This window comes from Delphinus delphis, chromosome 7 (assembly GCF_949987515.2).
Source record: "Delphinus delphis chromosome 7, mDelDel1.2, whole genome shotgun sequence".
In the NCBI taxonomy this organism is placed as follows: domain Eukaryota; kingdom Metazoa; phylum Chordata; class Mammalia; order Artiodactyla; family Delphinidae; genus Delphinus; species Delphinus delphis.
Genome location: NC_082689.1, coordinates 999,095 through 1,017,672, shown reverse-complemented (window position 1 = coordinate 1,017,672; position 18,578 = coordinate 999,095). Strand labels below are relative to the sequence as shown.

The 18,578-nt window shown below is 63.4% G+C and overlaps 1 protein-coding gene across 1 annotated transcript; it reads left to right on the top strand.

The window, feature by feature from the left end:
* The first annotated feature begins 7,338 nt into the window (after positions 1-7,338).
* Positions 7,339-18,367, top strand: AGXT (alanine--glyoxylate aminotransferase). The gene is made up of 11 exons (XM_060015795.1): positions 7,339-7,699; positions 7,795-7,987; positions 9,302-9,366; positions 9,539-9,639; positions 11,385-11,455; positions 12,935-13,019; positions 13,287-13,382; positions 14,052-14,121; positions 15,482-15,577; positions 16,140-16,268; positions 16,530-18,367. The coding sequence occupies exons 1-11, from the start codon at positions 7,469-7,471 to the stop codon at positions 16,635-16,637; spliced, it is 1,245 nt and encodes a 414-aa protein (XP_059871778.1). The 5' UTR covers positions 7,339-7,468; the 3' UTR covers positions 16,638-18,367.
* The last annotated feature ends 211 nt before the right edge of the window (positions 18,368-18,578 follow it).

Below are 18,578 nucleotides of genomic sequence, written 5' to 3'. Positions count from 1 at the left end.
TCATTAAGAAAATCTTGGAACGGGAAAGGCGGACAAAGTCTGAGCATCCAGACGGTCTCAGGAGTGAAAGGCAGCATCGGCTCTGACCTGTTCTGTATCCTTCCCTCAGGGACCCAGGAAGGCTCCGGTGTTAACGCCACTGAAATATCAGCGTATGTTAAATGATTTCAGTGACGCAGACAAAAACCTGGCAAGATGAACATGGAGTGTAAAAGGGGCCTGGTGTCCATAGAGGGTTTCCAAGCATTTGATTTGTTTTAAATTTCTTTTGTCTTTTAAAAAATTATTTATGGTGAGCACATAATACTTTTATCTTTTAAAATTCAACTTAAAAGCTGAATGTCAGGTAGGCATTGAATTGTTTTTCCTGGGAAAACTCCTGAGAATAGCAGAGTCCCCCAGGTTCTCCATAGCATCAGGTCAAGGTGACTCAGGGCAAGAGTTTGCAAAGTGTCTTCTCACATCCTATGTCTTTGGAGGTTCATAAACCCCTGGGATGCCAGTGAGGGTGGGCACCTATACCTCCTGCCGAAGAGGCAATCCCAGTCGGGGGCGTTAAGTGACTGATGAGGGCCAGGCCCCAGGAAGAAGCGGGTCCACTCAGGTCTCCCAACCTCCTCCAACAGCGTTCACCCGGCCCCCAGAAGTAACTGCGTTTAGGGCAATGGACGTTTAGGAAGCTCTCAGTGAGGGTCAGACATGGAGGGCCATGGGCACGAGAGTCCCAGGGGACGTGGGCCGTTTCTCATCTCTTTCCGTAAGAGCTGGGTGAGTTTTGGAGGTGGGGCAGGGCTGGCAGCCCACCGGGAGGGCTGAGCGGCCACAGGGATGGCATCCCTGTCATCAGCTGAGTGCTTGTGTAGCCAGAGAACACCTTCCACTTTTGTGTTTGCTGAATCAGAGTTTCAGAAATCTTGGGGGTGTGAGATTGGAGAGAAGAGTGAGGGCTTGTGAAAGAGACACCAATGAGCCCTCAGAGGAGCTGTGCCAGGCAGTGGGACCGGGGGCTGGGGGGATTGGAGTGCGGGGCTGGCACCGACGGGCAGCGGGAGGCCGGAGCGCGGCGGCCAGCAGTGCCCTAGCTCTCAACTCTTAACAGCCGTTGACAGCAAAACCTAAAGGTAAAGCCCCAGCGTCAGGGGTCCCCTGCTGTATTAGCTTCCTAGGGCTGCTGTGACACATCCCCGCAAACTGAAATGTGTTCTCTGCTGGTTCTGGAGGCCAGACGTCCAAAGTCAAGGTGTGGGCAGGGCCGCACTCCTCTGAAGCCGGAGGAGGCTCCTTCCTGCCTCTCCAGCTTCTGCTGGTGGCTGGCGATCCTTGGCGTCCCTCGCCTTGTGGCTGCGTCCTTCCGATCTCATAGCCTCTGTTGTGTGTCTGTATCCGTGTCCAAATCTCCCTCTCCTTGTAAGGACACCCGTCATCGGATGGGGGCCTGCTGTGCCCAGGATGACCTTGTCTTACCTGGATCACACCTGCAGAGACCTATCATAAGGTCATATTCACGGGTACCAGGGGTCAGGACCAGAACATACAGTTTGGGGGGCACAGTGCCACCCACAACACCTGAGAGCACCGAGATCTACGTGGCAGGGGCCTGTTCCCCTGGCACCAGTGTTGGGAAGGCAGGCTGCAGCGAAGACACGCGGAGGTGGGGCTGACCCCGCAGAGCCGCATGCAGTCCTGCCCTGAGCACCAAGTCCTCGCAGACAACCCGCCTTCTGGCTTGGATTCCACGGTCGCCTCAGAGAAGAGGGTGAGGCCGTCCCGGCATGCGAGGAGCGCTCAGCTTGGTGGAGGCCTTAAAAACTCCCTGAGATTCTGACTCCTGAGGCCCAGAGGAACGTGATCCGGCCCAATGGCCCTGCAGCACCTGGCACCTGTGTGCCAGGCAGCCCCGGTCTCCCTGCTCACCGTGGCCCGTGATGCCAGCGCCTCCCCGATTTGTGGTCCAGGCGGGGTGAGCAGCTGCTCAGGCCACACAGTGGAGGCCATTCCAGACGCCCTGCCCGCCGCTGCCGCCTCCAGGAAGGAGGCCAGGTCCTCGTCTCTGGGCCCGACGCAGAGTCTGCTCATAGCCCCTGCGTGGGGCTCCCAGAGTCCCGAGGGTGGGGTCAGGGGACTTCTCTCTTCTGGGAACCCAGAGTGGACTCCAGGAGGGCAGTGCTGGCCGCCGCCCCGGCCCCCCGCCGCCCCCAACACCGAGGGAAACACGCCAGCCAGGCATGGGCCTGCCGACAGGTGGGGGCAACGAAGTGCTAGAGGCAGCTCCCCCAGAATCACAGAACTTCTGACTTCTGAGACCTTCCAGAGTTCAGGGGTCCTGCCCAGACTCCCGGGAGGCCACCCTCGGAGGTACCCCTATGCGCCCGTCCTCAGCTTGGAGGGTTCGGCAGGGGAGTGGGCAGTGCTTTGGGGAGATCAGAGCCTGGATGGGAGAGTCTGGGGTGCTAGACACCCCTTTGCTTCCCAGACCTCGGCGGGCAGAGTGCCCTCAGCCCGTGTGCAGCCCTGGAGGCACAGAGAGATGCGGGTGTGGGCAAAGGGGGCAGCAGCGGGGGCGGGGCTCAGACAAGCACAGGGCCCGGGTCGGGGTGCGCCAGCAAAGGTGTTGGTCCAGCCCATCCAGCTGCGGGCCCTGGGCCAGCTCCCTCCCCACCGGGGACCTGTACTCACGGCCTCCGCAGGACCAGCCAGACAGGGCAGGCCGTGCAGTCCCTGACAGCAGAACGTACTGGGTCCCTGGGATCCCAAACACGAAGGGCGGGGCGACCTTTCACCTTGCCTTGCAGCTAAACTGCAGCTTCCCGTTAATAGGAAAACAGTCAGAGAGGGTTCAGTGCCTGCACCGCGGCGATTCCCGGGAGGAAGCTCCAGGCATGCGCGTCCAGTCCGGCCTGAGTCTCGCCAAACTTTCCCACATACTCTCGTGCCCTGGGTTTCGACGACCCTAATCTCATGTTGGATTTTAAACTGACGTTAAAGTTGATGCTAAATGTATCCTCCGACTGACAGCAAAGCCTGGATTCTGTGATGTTTGTGAGGCCAGTGTGTGTCATCTCCTTAGCTCTGTAGGCGGGACATACAAATAGCTACTTCCTGGGTTTTGGGGTGTGAGAGGGTGGGGCACCCTGGGTGATCCTAGACCCCGGTTCTGCTGTGTTAAGAGCAATGTTTTAAAAATATATATAAATAAATAACTAATAAATTAATTTTAAAAAAAGCAATGTTTTAAGTCCAAACGTCAGTGGGAAATACTCAGAAGTATCTCTTTACTTCTTAGTAAACTCAGCAGGCTGGTACCCAGCCGTCCCTCTGGGGCACTGGCCATGGGAGCCGGAGGGCACGTGGGAGGCAGCCTGGCCAAAGCTCCCACCTCACGGGGCAGGCGCGAGGCTCCGGGGTCCTCTCTGGTTTGTCACGACTGTCACATTATGAATGACACAGGGACCCATATGGGAAAGGGGCCGAGCCCCCCATGAGGCCCTGAGAATCACAGCACACAGAGCGGGCACTCGAGAGCCCCAGGAGTGCTTGGTTTTTCTGCGAGGGTGCTCTGCTGCTGTGGTCGACGTGTCATTCGTCACCACGTGGCCAGGGGCTCGTCTGCCTGCTCAGCGCCTGGAGAACGGGGGTGACTTGCTGCCGCAAGTCGCCCGTCCACCCTCATCGCAGTGGAGCTGAAGCGCCTGAGCCGTAGCTGTGGCAGCGCCCTGACACTTCTCAGTCCTGAATCTCCAAGGCAGAGCTGGGCTCCTGGCCCCTCGCCACAGGCGCAGGCTTCCACACCACGACCTGGTGTCCTCACCCAGGGCGCCCTGACCACAAGGAAGCAGCAGCGTGCTGGACCGGGGGTGGGTGGGGGAACAGCAGTTAATCGATGGTGTCCAGAGCCTGGCCCTTGTAGCACCTGCCAGGGCACAACTAAACAAACACCCAGGCACGTGATGCCTCAGCAGGGGCTGCTCGCTGGGACAGGCTTCCACTGACCTTCTCCCAGCAGAGACCCACCCCTGCCACTCAGGTGGGGGCCTGGCCGTGGCTCCTTGGGCCGTACGCCCTGAGGCAAAGCTGCATTTCCCACCAGGCAGCCCTGGGGGTCCTGCCGCTCTGGCTGAGGCTGCGGGTTTCAGGCCGTCTGGGACCTGGCGGGCTGTCTGTGAAAATGGGAGCGGTGGGCCTCTGACGGCCTCCTCTGGCCCAGGATGTCAGGACAGGCTGGCTTTAGCCGTAGGTTTGAAACAGAGCATCCATGGAGACTCCCAGCTGGTAGATAGGACGAGAAGCCCGTCGGTACCGGCACACAAGGTCACTGTCTGCCCGGAGGGCCAAGGGGACAGACGGCACCGCCTGCCTTCACGACACGCCTCTGGGGTGCGGCAGGTTGCAGACCCTCAGGCAAAAGCAGTCGTTTGTGCTTTTCACGTCAACTGTGGGAAACCAGAAGTGAAATTTCAAAACCAGGCTCAGTGTGTGGCAGGCATCAGCCCGTGGGTTCCACCACTGACTGGGAGACCAAGGCACTCCTGGGTCTATGGGCAGCTGGACCCAGGAAGCCCGCCGCGGGCAGGCACCAGGAGCTGGTCTGCACTTCATTCCCAGGCCCCCACGGCTGCTGGCTCAAGGCCCCGCAGGGTGGCCCCGGGTGAGCCGGCTGGTCCTTCCGGAGCTACAAGACGCAGCTTCCGGGCGACGCTGTGCTGACCTTGGCCTCAAGACCAGGAACTGCCTAGCCCACCTGGCCAGGTGGCCCTTGTCTCCAGGGCTCCGGGAGACAGAGGTCGGTTACCTGCCGCGCTGCTCACTGGCGTCAATGGCTCGCGGCTCCCAATCTGCTCTCGGACTGAGGAGACGCCTCTCTGGATTGCAACACTCCCCTCCCGGTTACGTTGACACAGGACATCTTCCTGTTTTGGAACAAAGAACACACACCTCCCTCGTTTCCCTGGGCTGCCCCCACCCGTCCACTGGCCAGGCCGGGTCAGCCAACCCCGGGCCCAGGCTTCTCCTGCCCTGATGTGCCACGCTGGGCACCCCTCAGGGCTGCACGAAGTGGGGTCCTGCCCGAGGCCTAAACAGACAGGGCGGCCCATGCAGCCTGTGGCGTGGCGGAAGGACGTCTGAGGAACTCCAGACAGGATGGCTCCCCGGACAGGAGGCTTGGCCACAGCTCTGAGAAAAGAGCCAGAGGGGCTGAGCAAAGAAAGGGACAAGCCTTCCAGGCAGAGGGAAGAGCACGTGCAAAGGCACAGAGACATTTGTTAGACTGGAGCGAAGGCAGCAGTGTACCTGGCGGGAGGCCCCGATGATGCACTGGTCCAGATGGTGCAGCTCTCAGGTGGGCGGAGGGCGGGCTGAGCAGGACTCTGGGCTCAGGGACTGAGGGAAGGAGCCCAGGGACCGTGTGGCTGCAGACAAGGTGGCCAGGGCAGGAGCAGAGTCGAGGGGTCTGTCCTGCGGACCGGGTGGTCCCCCTGCTGCCAGCAGGCAGGGGACCCCCAGGGTGGGCACAGCTGTGGGGCTGGCACCCCCTCCAGCAGGAGAAGGTTCCTCAGCTGTGGCAGGTCAGCACCAGGGCTGGGCAGGGCTGACACACCTGTGACTCCAGAGGCCCAGTGCCGCACAGGTGTTACCAGGCCAGTACCGGGCCCCAGCCACCATGGCCGGGCCAGACCTGAGGCTGCTGGCCCCAGCAGGGGTCTGCACGGGCCCCCCTCACACAGGCCTCCACCTCTGTGCCCAGGTCCCTGCAGCTCCTTCTGCCTAGCAGGCCCTCACCACCCCTCCCACCCTGCGGTGGGCCCGCCTCTCCCTTCTCCAAGGCCCAGCTCCGAAGCCCCCACGGACTTTGCCCAGCAGCCCCCCGGGGTTGTCCCCTCCTCCAGGCGCTCAGGCCCTTCAGGCGTCTCCTCTCAGCTCCCAGGAGGCTGTCGCAGACCCCAGGTCCTCTGCCCCACCCGCCGGCCGCTGGTAGGGGCTTCTGCTTCTCTGCTAGCTGACACTGCATCAGTTGGAGCTGCCAGACTGGGTCCTGGCCCAGAGGGATCGCTTGGTAAGGAAGATGTCGGGGCAGTGGGGAAAGAAGGGAAGGAAGGAGCGAGGGAGGGGGCGCCCGCTGGGCCTCCCTGTGCAGGACAGGGCCAGGCTAGCGGTGGCGTGGCAGGCCTGCCCTGGGCCAACAGGGACATGTCTGGCCCCCCTTCCCTGAGTTTCTTTCTGCCCACCACTCGGGGCCTGTCCCCTTTACCTGTTCCTCCCAGATGGACAGGGCGCCCTGACCCAGCAGGGCTGTGAGGGTCTCCAGGTGCTCAGGCCGTGCCCGTCCATCCTGGCTAAAGCTTGTGGAGTCCCTGCCACCCCAGGATGCCAGACGAGCCCAGCCCAAGCAACGAGTGCTGAATGCAGGGCTCTGCTGAGCTGAGGGCAAGTCCCCATGGGGGAAGGTCATGTGCAGTCACTTGTCGACCACGGGGGCTCCGTGTAAGCCCGGACGCCCCCCTGGTTACTGAGGCCCAGGCGTCAGATCCCTAAACACAAAACGGGAAGTGCTGGCAAGCTCCAACCCAGCCCCTTGAGAGCTGTCAGAAGCAAGAGCTACTCAGAGAGCATCCGGTCCAGTGCCTCCCCGGCCTGGTCACCCACAACGCAGGGCTCCTTCGATGTCCCAGGACGCCAGCGGCTCTGCTGGGCTGCCGCCCTGGGCTGGGCCTGGCTCCTCCTGCAGGGAGTCTTGGTCGCATTTATTCGACCCACGTGCTGACTCAGAAGCTGCGGAGGCTCCCCAGTGAGCACCCCTTGGTTACGTGTGTGGAGACCAATCATCGGGGCCCTCAGGTGTAGACGGGCAGAGGAAATACTCCGAAAGGATCAAGAATGGACATGTCCTCAGTGTGTACATATGTGTGTTTATACACGTGGAGCATATATTTTCTGAAGTGAGTCTTTCCGGGAGCTAAGCCAGAATCAGCAAACTGTGGCCCTGGGCCAAATCTGGCCCACCGTTTCTTTTGTAAATAAAGTTTTATTAGCACACAGCCACACCCTTGTAACCACCTTCTCACCACCACAGCAGGGCTGAGTAGTTTTAACACAGCCTGCAGGTCTGCCAAGTCTGAAATGTTGGCGCTCTAGTCACATAAGAAAAACGCTGGGGCCCCCTGAGCCCAGCCAGGCGTACCAGGCTGGGCATCCTTCGGGGACGGAGAGGGAGGGGTGGCTGGAGGGCAGAGGGCAGCTTGCCAAGATCTGTTTTTCACTGACTGGACTTTGTTGGCTCCTCCTCTCCCACCGAGGGTTCAACACCCCTGCTTCCAAGCCTTCACGTGCAGGACAAGCATTGATAACGGCCTGGTAACAACGACACACAGCAAAAGACAGCAGGTGGAGCAGAAACCCGTCAACCAGGCTCACCTCCTGGACGCCCCCGTGTCCTCCGGTGCCCATCGTCCAGTGCAGGGCCTGCTGGGAAATGCTCCGGGCACTGACCGCGGCCAGTGCGGCCCTGGGGCACAAGGCGGCAGGTTGGGTGAGGACCATGGCCTCCCACCCACTGCTGGTGGCCCCCCCAGAAGCCCTGAGTAAGCCCCTGTCCCTCCCCAGCCGGCTTCTGCTGGGGCCCGGCCCCTCTAACCTGACCCCCCGCGTCATGGCGGCTGGGGGGAGGCAGACAATAGGACACATGCACAAGGAGATGTTCCAGGTAGGCCACTGAGACACAGCAGTCAGTGCCCTGAGTGGCCTCCTCCCTGGGGTGGGAGTAGGGGAGGCGGTGACCTGCATGTCCACTGCCCCCAGATCATGGACGAGATCAAGCAAGGCATCCAGTACGTGTTCCAGACCCGGAACCCCCTCACGCTGGCCATCAGCGGCTCGGGGCACTGCGCACTGGAGGCCGCCCTGTTCAACCTCCTGGAGCCGGGGGACTCCTTCCTGGTCGGGGTCAACGGCATCTGGGGGCAGCGGGCCCAGGACATCGGGGAGCGCATCGGTAAGAGACGGTGTGGGCGTGGGGTGCGGCCCTTCTCTCCATCCTTCCCCAGAGGCCTCCCTCCTCCGGCACAAAGCCTGGAAGCCCCCCTCTCCAGGTACCAACCTCGGGCCCTGAGCACTTACCCCCCCTGGAGGCCCTTCACGCATCCCCCTGCCTGCCAGCCTGCTGTCTCCTCCAAGAGGGCGTCGGGATGCTCAAGGGGCCCCCATCCCCCTGGTCTCCTGGAGTTTGGGGAACAGCTATTTCCGGAGCCCGTGGTGGGGACGGCACTGCAGGGACTCCTCTGGTCTCAGCACGAACCCAGAGCATCCCCGCAGCTGTCTGAGGTCCCCAGGGGCCACCTCTACTCTGTCACAGGACAAGGTTTCAGAAGCTGACATCCCCCCCTCAAAATCTCAGAAACAGCTGTTTCTAGAGCTGCAAAATACGGAGGTATGGACAGGGTGTCCAGTTCCAGAGTAAAATTTACTAAAGGAAGAGACAGAAGTCGAAAGCCCTAGGGTGCATTGGGTTTAATGATTTACCGCGGGTTTGGAAACATCACGGAACCCCTGCCTGGTCAGCTCCGCACATGGGCACACTCGGTCCAGGTTAATGGACAACCCCCGACAGCCCGAGGGCATCCTGACCCCTCACCGGGGCCCCTCCAGTGCACATGCCGGTTTTCAAGGGGAGCTCGGGTCAGGCAGCGTCCGGGACCCTGAGCGGACCTCGGCCACCCTCCTGGCCTGGGCAAGCCCCTCCCCTGCCTCCACCACACACCTCAGGCCCCTGAGGCTGGATGGTCCTAGGGCCTCCCTGCCTCCTGCATATGACACTGGGGGCCTGCTGTGCACGGGGGTGCAGGGCTTCAAGAGACAGAGCAGGACCAGGGCCTGCCTCCCTGGAGCCCCAAGGCCCCAGAGGGGGCAAAGCCTGCTCCCGCACCCCCTCAATCCTTCACCCAGTCATCCACCAAATGCATGGCCCCTCTGCAGCTACCCTCTGCTGGGAAGCGCCCATCTGCTCAGCCTGGCACAGATGCTTCCCTACTTCCCATGTGGAGAGGGCTGCAAAGGACCAGGGTGCCCCGGCCTGGCTGGGCTCAGGGAAGGTGGGCTGGGGAGGCGACAGTGGAGCTGAGGGACCCGCTCTCATCCACGGCACCCCGGAACCTGGGTTCACCGAGCACACTCCACCTTCCCCCTCCAGCAGCGGCTGGGGGCAGGCATGGGCGGCCCTCACAGGACCCACCTGCTCAGCCGGGCCTCTGTCCCCAGCACTGGCTCCCCCCAGCGTGCGGGGACTGCTCACCACTCACTCTGCCCCCAGGAGCCCGCGTACACCCCATGATCAAGGACCCTGGAGGCCACTTCACGCTGCGGGAGGTGGAGGAGGTACGGGGGGTGCGCCAGCCCGGGGAGGGGGCCGGTCAGCTGGTGGGGCAGGAGGGGTTGAGGGGCGTCCAGCTCCCACTGCCCAGATTTGCACTGTCCCTGGGGAGGGGGACAGACGGAGGCCCCTTCCCCGCACTGGGTCTGCCCATGGCTGTAACCTCTGTCCTCTCAGGCCCTGGCCCAGCACAAGCCCGTGCTGCTGTTCCTGACCCAGGGAGAGTCATCCAGTGGCGTGCTGCAGCCCCTCGATGGCTATGGGGAGCTCTGCCACAGGTGAGCCTGTCCCCTCAGGTGTCCGCACAGGTGAGCCTGTCCCCTCAGGTGTCCGCACAGGTGAGCCTGTCCCCACAGGTGAGCCTGTCCCCTCAGGTGTCCACACAGGTGAGCCTGTCCCCTCAGGTGTCCGCACAGGTGAGCCTGTCCCCTCAGGTGAGCCTGTCCCCTCAGGTGGGCCTGTCCCCACAGGTGAGCCTGTCCCCTCAGGTGTCCGCACAGGTGAGCCTGTCCACACAGGTGAGCCTGTCCCCTCAGGTGTCCGCACAGGTGAGCCTGTCCACACAGGTGAGCCTGTCCCCTCAGGTGTCCGCACAGGTGAGCCTGTCCCCACAGGTGAGCCTGTCCCCTCAGGTGTCCGCACAGGTGAGCCTGTCCACACAGGTGAGCCTGTCCCCTCAGGTGTCCACACAGGTGAGCCTGTCCCCTCAGGTGTCCGCACAGGTGAGCCTGTCTCCTCAGGTGTCCACACACGTGAGCCTGTCCACACAGGTGAGCCTGTCCCCTCAGGTGAGCCTGTCCGCACAGGTGAGCCTGTCCGCACAGGTGATCCTGTCCCCTCAGGTGAGCCTGTCCGCACAGGTGAGCCTATCCCCACAGGTGAGTCTGTCCCCTCAGGTGAGCCTGTCCACACAGGTGAGCCTGTCCCCTCAGGTAAGCCTGTCCCTCGGGGGAGCCTGTTCCAGGGTGGCAGTGCTGGGGGCAGAGCCAAGCACAGCTCAGACCCAGTCTGAGGACAGGGTGGGAGTGTGGTGGGCTGCTGGCCGGTCCCCCCAGCCTCTGCCGTGTGATGGTGGTGCAGGTCCTCGGGGGTCCTCCTGGCTCTGGGCCGAGGCTGGATGGACCCTCCCATCTGAAAGCAGGGTCAGGTGTCCCCCCAGTGCCACTGCCCTCCTGGCCCCATGACTAGGGAGGGCTCAAGCTGACCCTGCAGCCTTGGTGCCAGGGCCTGCCCCCCTTGCCCCGAGGTCCCAGAGCCCCAAAGCAGCACCGTCCTCCACTGCCTTCCGCCAGGTTCCCCCACCCCTGCATGGGCTGCCCAGGGCCTTGGGTGGGGTCAGGGGGGATTCCCTCCTAGGACCAGCAGTCGTGCTCTGGACAGCTGACCACAGGGTGGGAGGAGAGAAGCTCCACTGACAGGCAGGGTCACCCCGGCAGGGCTGCCATCCTCCATGGGGGCCTCGGGCCCACTGGGCACAGCCCAGCCAGGACCACCTGCCGCCTGGGGTCTTGTCCAGTGAATCAAGCTCACAGATGTCACCTGGGCTATGACTCCCATAGGTCCGCGTGGAATACTCTTCGTGTGTTTTTTAAAGAAAATGTGGAGGTGGAGGAAAGTCAGAGGTTTCAGTTCAGGCTGTTCCTGGACTCTGTCCTCCCATGCTCTGGACTTCTGCCCTGTGGGCTGTCAGCAGAAGAGATGCAGCCTTGTGCTAGGCTGGTCCCTGGACCCCACACGGCCCTTGGGCCTGAGCAGTCAGAGCACCCAGCCAGCCCCCAGGACACAGACTGCCTGGCTGGCCTCACGAGTACCTGGGTCCGGCCACCTGGGGCCCCCAGGGTGACTCGCTGTGCCGGGGGCTCACCCAGGTTCAGACACAGAGCTGGTCCCGGGGGGCTGTGGGAGGTGGGAGGCTCCCCTGCTTCCCCGGTGGCCCTTCTAAAGGCTCTTAAGGCCCCTCCAGAAACCCCACCCCGGGGCAGAGTCTGACGCCCCTCCTGCTCTCTGCTGCCCCTCCCCCCAGGTACCAGTGCCTGCTGCTGGTGGACTCGGTGGCATCCCTGGGCGGGGTCCCCATCTACATGGACCAGCAGGGTAAGGGAGTGCCCCCGCCCAGCCACCCACCGGTGGCCCGAAGCGTCAGAAGCCCTGGCTGGGGGTGTGCTGTGCCAGGGCCTGCGGGTCCGTCGGCTGCATACGGATTAGGCGCTGGTCTCCACAAGGCGTGGGAGAGCCGCCAGCTCCTCACGGGGCAGGACACGCTCCAGAGACTGGCCACACCCCGTGTTTCTGCTGGGCCATCGGGCCGGGACCGGGCGGCAGGCGGGAGGAAGGGACCCTCCAGGGGAGGCATTTGGAGAGGCACCCAGAGCCTTGGAGGAGGTGTGGGGGCAGTGCCAGGGCCCCTGCCAATCAGGGCGGAGACCCCCCTAACACCTGTCACACGCCGGGAGCACCGCTGACATTGTCACCTGCAGGCCAGCCCGGGGAAGCTTTCCAGGCCCAGCATCTCCTCAGGGAGGAAAGCCCGGCTCCACTCTGGGAGGTGCTGCGTCCACGGCCGCCCGGCCCACTTGGCCTGGTCCGCTTCTGCCTCTGCAGAGGGCTCTGCTCCGCGGGATCCAGTGCTGAAGGGGGAGCCTTCTGGGCTGACCCCAAACCACTGCTCTGAAAGGACAGGCACACAGAGGGGCCCTGGGGATGGGAGCAGGCGGGCAGTGCTGTCCCCGGGATGCCCACCCTGGGCCTCCAGGCTGGCCGCCCCCGCCGTGGAGGGAGAAGCCGGGCAAGGAGGCTCCAGCCTGAGGCCCAGGCCGCGGAGCAGCAGGGCCAGGCTCAGGACTTCTGGCCTTCACTGCCCCCCACCGGCCTCCACGGGACCCTGTGGGTCAGCAGACGTCAACCTAATGTCAGCAAGGTCGCTCGTGTTGCTGGTCCTGAGTATTCATCGCTTGTGTGAACCCCCACTTCACCCCTTTCCTCTCGGGAGAACGTTGGGTCCGCCCAGTTTTAGGCTTTAGGAATGAACTGTAAAGAACATTCCGGGTCCACCCGTCCGTGCACCTGGGCACGCAGTTGCCTCGGGTCCCCACCCTCAGGGAGTCAGAGACGGTGCAGGGCTTGGATCTGAATCCTGGTCCTTCGTCCTCCCGGCTTTGGGCTTGACCACCGCCCTCTGCTGCTGCCCCATAATTTGAAACTCCCCTCAGGCTGTGTGGGAGCCCAGGGGATGGGCACTGCAAGATGTGAAGGAAAAACCCGTTTGCTGCTCCACCCTCCGCCGCCCCCCACTCTCTCCCAGCGCTTGACCCCAGACGTGTGGGTTTTCCACACCAGGCAGATGCTAACGGGTGCCCTCCAGTTAGCTCAGCCCACCTGCAATAGCGTCGGACCCCACAGGGTAAGGGTCTAGTCCTCCAACACTGTCCCTCCCATTTCCGACACCAGTTGCATGGTTGGTCCCAGGTTCCTGCAACGTCTGTTGGACTCTCAGGACCTGGGCTGGGCAGCCCCCCCGTGACCCCTCCCCCCCGTGGGGCTCGGCCCCTGAGCATGCGTCCCTCCCCTCCACAGGCATCGATGTCTTATACTCGGGCTCCCAGAAGGTCCTGAACGCCCCTGCAGGCACCTCGCTCATCTCCTTCAGCGACAAGGCCAAGTGAGTGTGCCCCGCCCCCAGCCAGGGCTGGACGGGCAGCAAGGCCAGGTGGCCCCGAGGAGGGAGGGACAGAGCAAGGGAAGGGACGGCTCCTCGGGCCGTGCTCTGCAATGCTCCCCCCAGTGACAGGCGCACACCCTCGAGGCAGAGGCACAGCTGGGCCCCAGGGGCCTGAATACAGACACGGGGGTCCTGGGGGCCCCACCCATCTGGCTCACTTCTGAGCAACGGGGGGCTGGGGGCATTCAGGCTGATTCTCCTCCCCAGAAATAAGATCTACACTCGGAAGACCAAGCCCTTCTCCTTCTACCTGGACATCAAGTGGCTGGCCAACTTCTGGGGCTGTGACGACAAGCCCAGGCTGTGAGAGAGGGGGCGGGGCTGGGCGGGAAGGAAAGGGGGTGGGTGGGTGGGGGAGGGAGGTGCTAAGGGGTGGGAGCCTCCACCCTCATGCCCTCACACCCCAGCTGGAGCCCAGTGCCAGGCCTTCAATGCCCCCAGCGGGGTCCCCCCCGTTCCTCCCAGGCCCCCCAGGCATGGTCCCCACCCCACTTTCCATGGGCCCTCTCCTCCCAGAAGTCCCAGCGCATCTGCAGGCACTTTGGACCTGGCCTGACACATCTTCCCAATCCTGGGCCTTGCTTTACCCATCTCTCAGAGGGAGTGGGGGGCAGGGGGCTCTCCGTGAGGTGGCTTTGACCCTAACCCGAGGCCCCTTACGTGACACACGTAGACAGGGACACCAGGAACTGCGCCCTATGCAGCGGGCCCAGCGGGGCACTGGGGCCACAGGTGGGAGACAGTGCCTGGTCTCCAGCCCAGTCAGCCTCTCCCCGCAGCCCGGCCAGTGCCCTGCTCTGAGCCAGGCTCTCCCCACATCTGGCTGCAGGTCTGTAGCCCCCAAGCTGGACCGCGCTCCCCTGGGTGGGGGCCGACCCCTCGTCAGAGAGCCTGGGCCAGGTGGAGCTGGGAGAGACACAGTCACTGCCCTGGCCCCGCCCAGTGACCTGGCCACCCGCTCCTGTCTTCCAGATACCATCACACCACCCCCGTCGTCAGCCTGTACAGCCTGAGAGAGAGCCTGGCCCATCTAGCAGAGCAGGTGAGCGGAGGGGCAGCGGAGCAGCGTGGAGCGGGGACCCGGCAGGTGCTGAGGCTGGCGAACCGCTGGGTGGCCCCCACCCCGAGATTCCCTGATTGGGGGCAGGGGGCGAGAGGGATGCTAAGACTCGGTTGGTTTGCTGAGGGGCCCGCAGTAAGGAAGAGGTGCTGGGGGCCTTGCTGCAGAGTAGCCCTGAGTGGGGAGGGGGATAGGCTCTGGGCAGGCATGGGGGGGGGCGCGGGGGGTGGCGAGCCGGCTGCCAGCTGAGGGTAGAGGCCCCGGAGGACAGAGCCCTGAGGGCAGATGCGGCGAAAGGGCAGGTGTGGACCCCCTTCCAGGCCCTAGGTCCTTAGTGAAGCGCTCAGCGCGGGCCTGGCTGAGCAGAGGGCCCAGGTGGGAGGAAGAGAGGGCGGGCGGCCAAGAAGTGGAGCCAGAGGGCGGGGGGGGGAGTGAGACCACCGTCAGGAGGCTTGGCTGTGCCCTCGGCCACTACCCGCTCCCGGGTGTGGGCAGGAGCCACGTGGGGACAGCTGGGTGTGACCACGACCAGGGTGGTGCCTTGGCCCAGTGCAAGGTCCACACTCTCGGGACCCAGGAGGCCAAGTCTGGCCCAGGCCAGGAAACACAGCCCCAGGACGGCCCCCAGGGGCCCTGCCAGCTGCCGGTCCAGAGGCCGGGAGAGACCTGGGCCAAGACCTGCCTCCAGCAAGGCTGCAGTGCTGCGCCGGCCACGTCTGCCCCCTGCGTCCACCCACGTCGCCACCGACCCAGGGCTGGGCTAGTGTCCCATGGGCTGGGTGGGACATGGTAGTGTCCCATGGGCTGGGCTAGACTCGAGGTGTCCCGTGGGCTGGGTGGTCACCTGTGCAGCCGGGAGAGAGGCCGGGAGCTGACGCTTGCAGGGCAGGGGACTGGGCCACGGCTGGGAGCTGTGCCGCCGGAGAGGCTGGACCCCCGTGGAGTAGGGACTGTGGGCTCAGCGGCTGGGAGGGCAGGAGGCAGCGTGCAGCCCAGAAGCCTTTCTGCCCCCAGGCAGCCCCCCACCTCTGGCCAGGTCGTCCCCACCCCTCCCAGGGGCCTGGAGGATCCAACAACCGGCTGGGCCGCCACGTCCCCCTCCCAGACCCAGACTATTTCCACCTCCCTGAGGTAGCCCGGGCCCGGCCCCTGGGGCAGAGTCAGGGCCCTGAACCTGGGGCTCCAGGGGGCTCCCGAGGCGCTCAGGGTCCAGGCCAAGAGAGGAGCCCCTCCCCCGGCCAAAGTTGCCCCCCCGGTGGATGCCAGCCAGTTTCTCCCTCTCTGCCCACCGAGGAGGGCCCCCAGCCCACCCTGCCCACCCCACTGCCCTCTCCCCACCCAGGGCCTGGAGAAGAGCTGGCAGCAGCACCGCGAGGCCTCAGAGTACCTGCACGGGCGCCTGCAGGGGCTGGGCCTACAGCTCTTCGTGAAGGATCCGGTGAGGAGGGCGGGGGCAGAGGGCATCACATGGCAGTGGGGGGAGGGCGAGCTCCTGTCCAGCCCCCTTTATGGATATGCAGTTCTGGTGGGGGCAGGGGCGGTCCTGGGGATGGGGGCACAGTCCCCGTCATGGTCACGGTTTCCTGGCCTCCGGATCTCAGGACATTTAGTTGGATGCCTCCACTTCCCCCAGAGCCTCACCGTCTGGAGTAGTTATGGGTGCTCCCTGAGCTGGAGGACGCCCATCGGCCTCCAGAACGCCAGCCAGACACCATCCTGGAGGGGCTGGGGGTAGGGGGTCAGCTGAATAAGCCAGCGTGTGGCCTGTCAGAGAACAGACACACAGAGGGGTCCCTGGAGGCTGGAAGCCCTGCTCTGAGCACCAGCCGGTAGGCGTGGCTCCTGGGGCGGTGGTGACCTCGCTCTCCTGGGGCCCCTTCTCCGTCCCCCACATGCACCCCTGCCTGCCCCTTTGGAGCCTGCGGCCAGGGCTGGCCAGGCCAGGGCAGGTGGAGCTGGCTGTGATGGCAGGAGGTGGCTGAGCCCGGCCTGTCCTGCAGGCGATCCGTCTGCCCACCGTCACCACCGTGGCCGCACCTGCGGGCTACGACTGGAGAGACCTCGTCAGCTACGTCATGGACCACTTCAGCATCGAGATCACGGGCGGCCTCGGGCCCTCGGTGGGGAAGGTGAGGGGGGCCTTCTGTGCTGAGTGTACCACATGCAGGCCGAGGTCAGCAGTCGTCTGCGGACCCGGGACAGCAGGGCGTCAGGAAGGGAGCACCTTCTCTGAACCCCGGGGGCTGTACGGGGAGTGACCTAGGCCACGTGTACCCTCCCACCCACTTCCTCCCGCACAGGGGGACACCAGCTGGCTCTGCCCTGGCCTCAGTCACAGCCAGGCAGGACCCCAGACAGAGGCTGACATCTGCGCCCCGCCCCCGCCCTAGGTGCTGCGGATCGGCCTGCTGGGCTGTAACGCCTCCCGGGAGAACGTGGACCGAGTGATTGGGGCCCTGCAGGAGGCCCTGCAGCGCTGCCCCCGGAACAAGCTGTGACCCGGCTGCCTGTCCCATGCTCACGCAGTGACTGGGGGTGGGAGCCCAGGGGCAAACAGACTCTGCCAGGGGGACAGGGACAGGACAGCTGCTGACCCAGCCCGGGTGAAGGGGGGAGGGGCAGGGCCGGGCAGGGGCCGACCCCTCCGAGTGGAGCTTCCTGGATGTGGGCTATTTGGACCCTCAGTGCCTCCCCAGCGAGCGGCCGTCCCCATAGGTCACTGGCCTGGGAATGTTCAATAAAGAAGCCGCTGGTCATCTGTCCTCACTGTGTGGGGCCGGGCTGCGGAGGAGTCTGGCAGGAAGGCCCCCGGCTCCCTGACTGCACCTCTGTTGCGGGGAGCTCAGGGAGCGGATCCTCGCCCGGGCCTCCCCAGGGCTGGAGGATGGGGTGTGTGACCGTCAGCTGGGCCGGGCGCCCTGACACTGCACACCCTGGGCCCAGACCTTGAACCTGCAAAACACATCCTCACGTACGACCTCCACGGAAGGCCCGCAGGGTGGTGGGACTAGGGCACCAAGATGTCCAAGGGCAAACAGCCAGGACTCGAGCCCTGGAGACTCAAGGGCACACCGCAGGCACGCAAGCCACCGCAGGTGCGGAGCGTCTGGGAGTCGCAGCCCTGGGGCCACTCTGCAGCCCCCAGCCCCTCCCCCTCCTCTGCCTGGCTCCCCCGACCCCTGTCCCTTCGCTCCTGCCCCTCACTGGCTTCTGCCTATGCCAGGCTCCCTCGCCTCTCCTTCCTGGGAAGGGTCAGGCCAGGCCAGAGCAGCGTGTGCTGCAGCCACAGCCACGTCCACACGTCCAGGTCCTCACGTCCACACGTCCAGGTTCTCGCGCAGAACCTCCAGGACGCACGCCATTGCTCCCTCTGGTCGGAATGGGCACCCACCCCATGCAGCCCTGTGTCTCTGTGGAGGGCTGGGGCTGGCCTGGCTCCACCCCGTTGCTCACCCAGCTGGGCACTGGGGTGGGGCTCTGAGCAGACCCGAGGCCCGCTGCCCCGTGGTGCTCACAGCCACTGGGAGAGATGGCACTGATAGGGTGACCCAGACACTGTCACAGGGTAGCTGTGATCAGCACAGGAGCTGAGAGGCCAGAGGGTCTGCAATCCCACTTTTAACGTCCTATTTGCTCCTGTGTTTCTTTCATGGTCTGTGCTGTTCGGATCCTCCCTAGGATCCTCTGCCTCCCTTGAGGTCCTGAAGATCTGTTCCCATGTTTTCCTCTAGAAACTTTGTGGTGTCCGGTTTTATGCTGAGGTTTATGACCCACCTCACGCTGACTTTGTGCGTGGAGGCGAGAAGGGGGCAAGGTTCATTTTTATCCAGACTGATACCCAGTCTTTGCCATGTTTGTTAAATAGCCCTTCCTTCCCATCTAGTTGATGCGGCCCCTTTGCCAGCTGACCATGGGTGCAGGCCTCCTCCTGCCTCTGTTCCCGTTCGTTGCTCAATTTATCCGCCCTTATGTCCACACCACGCTGTCTTAAGCACATCAGCTTTATAGAGAGTTTTGAAATCACGTAGTGCGCGTCCTCCAGTTTCATTCTCCCTTTTAAAGATTGTATTTCCTATCCTAGATCTTTTGAATTTGCATATAAATTTTAGTCATCTTGTCTATTTCCTCAGAATAGCTTACTGGAATTTTGGTGGGAATTGCACTAAATCTATACATCAAGTTAAGGACAATGGAAACTATTAAAATATTACAAATTCTTGTTCATGAACATTAATTTAGGTCTTTTAAAATTAAACTTAGCCGTGTTTCCAGTTTTCAGTGTAGAGGTCTTACACATCTTTTATGTGATGTATTCCCAGGTGTCTGGGGTTTTGTTTTATGTATAAATTTATTTATTTTTGGCGGCATTGGGTCCTTGCTGCTGCGCGTGGGCTTTCCCCAGCTGCCCACGAGGGGGAGCTACTCCTCATCGTGGTGCG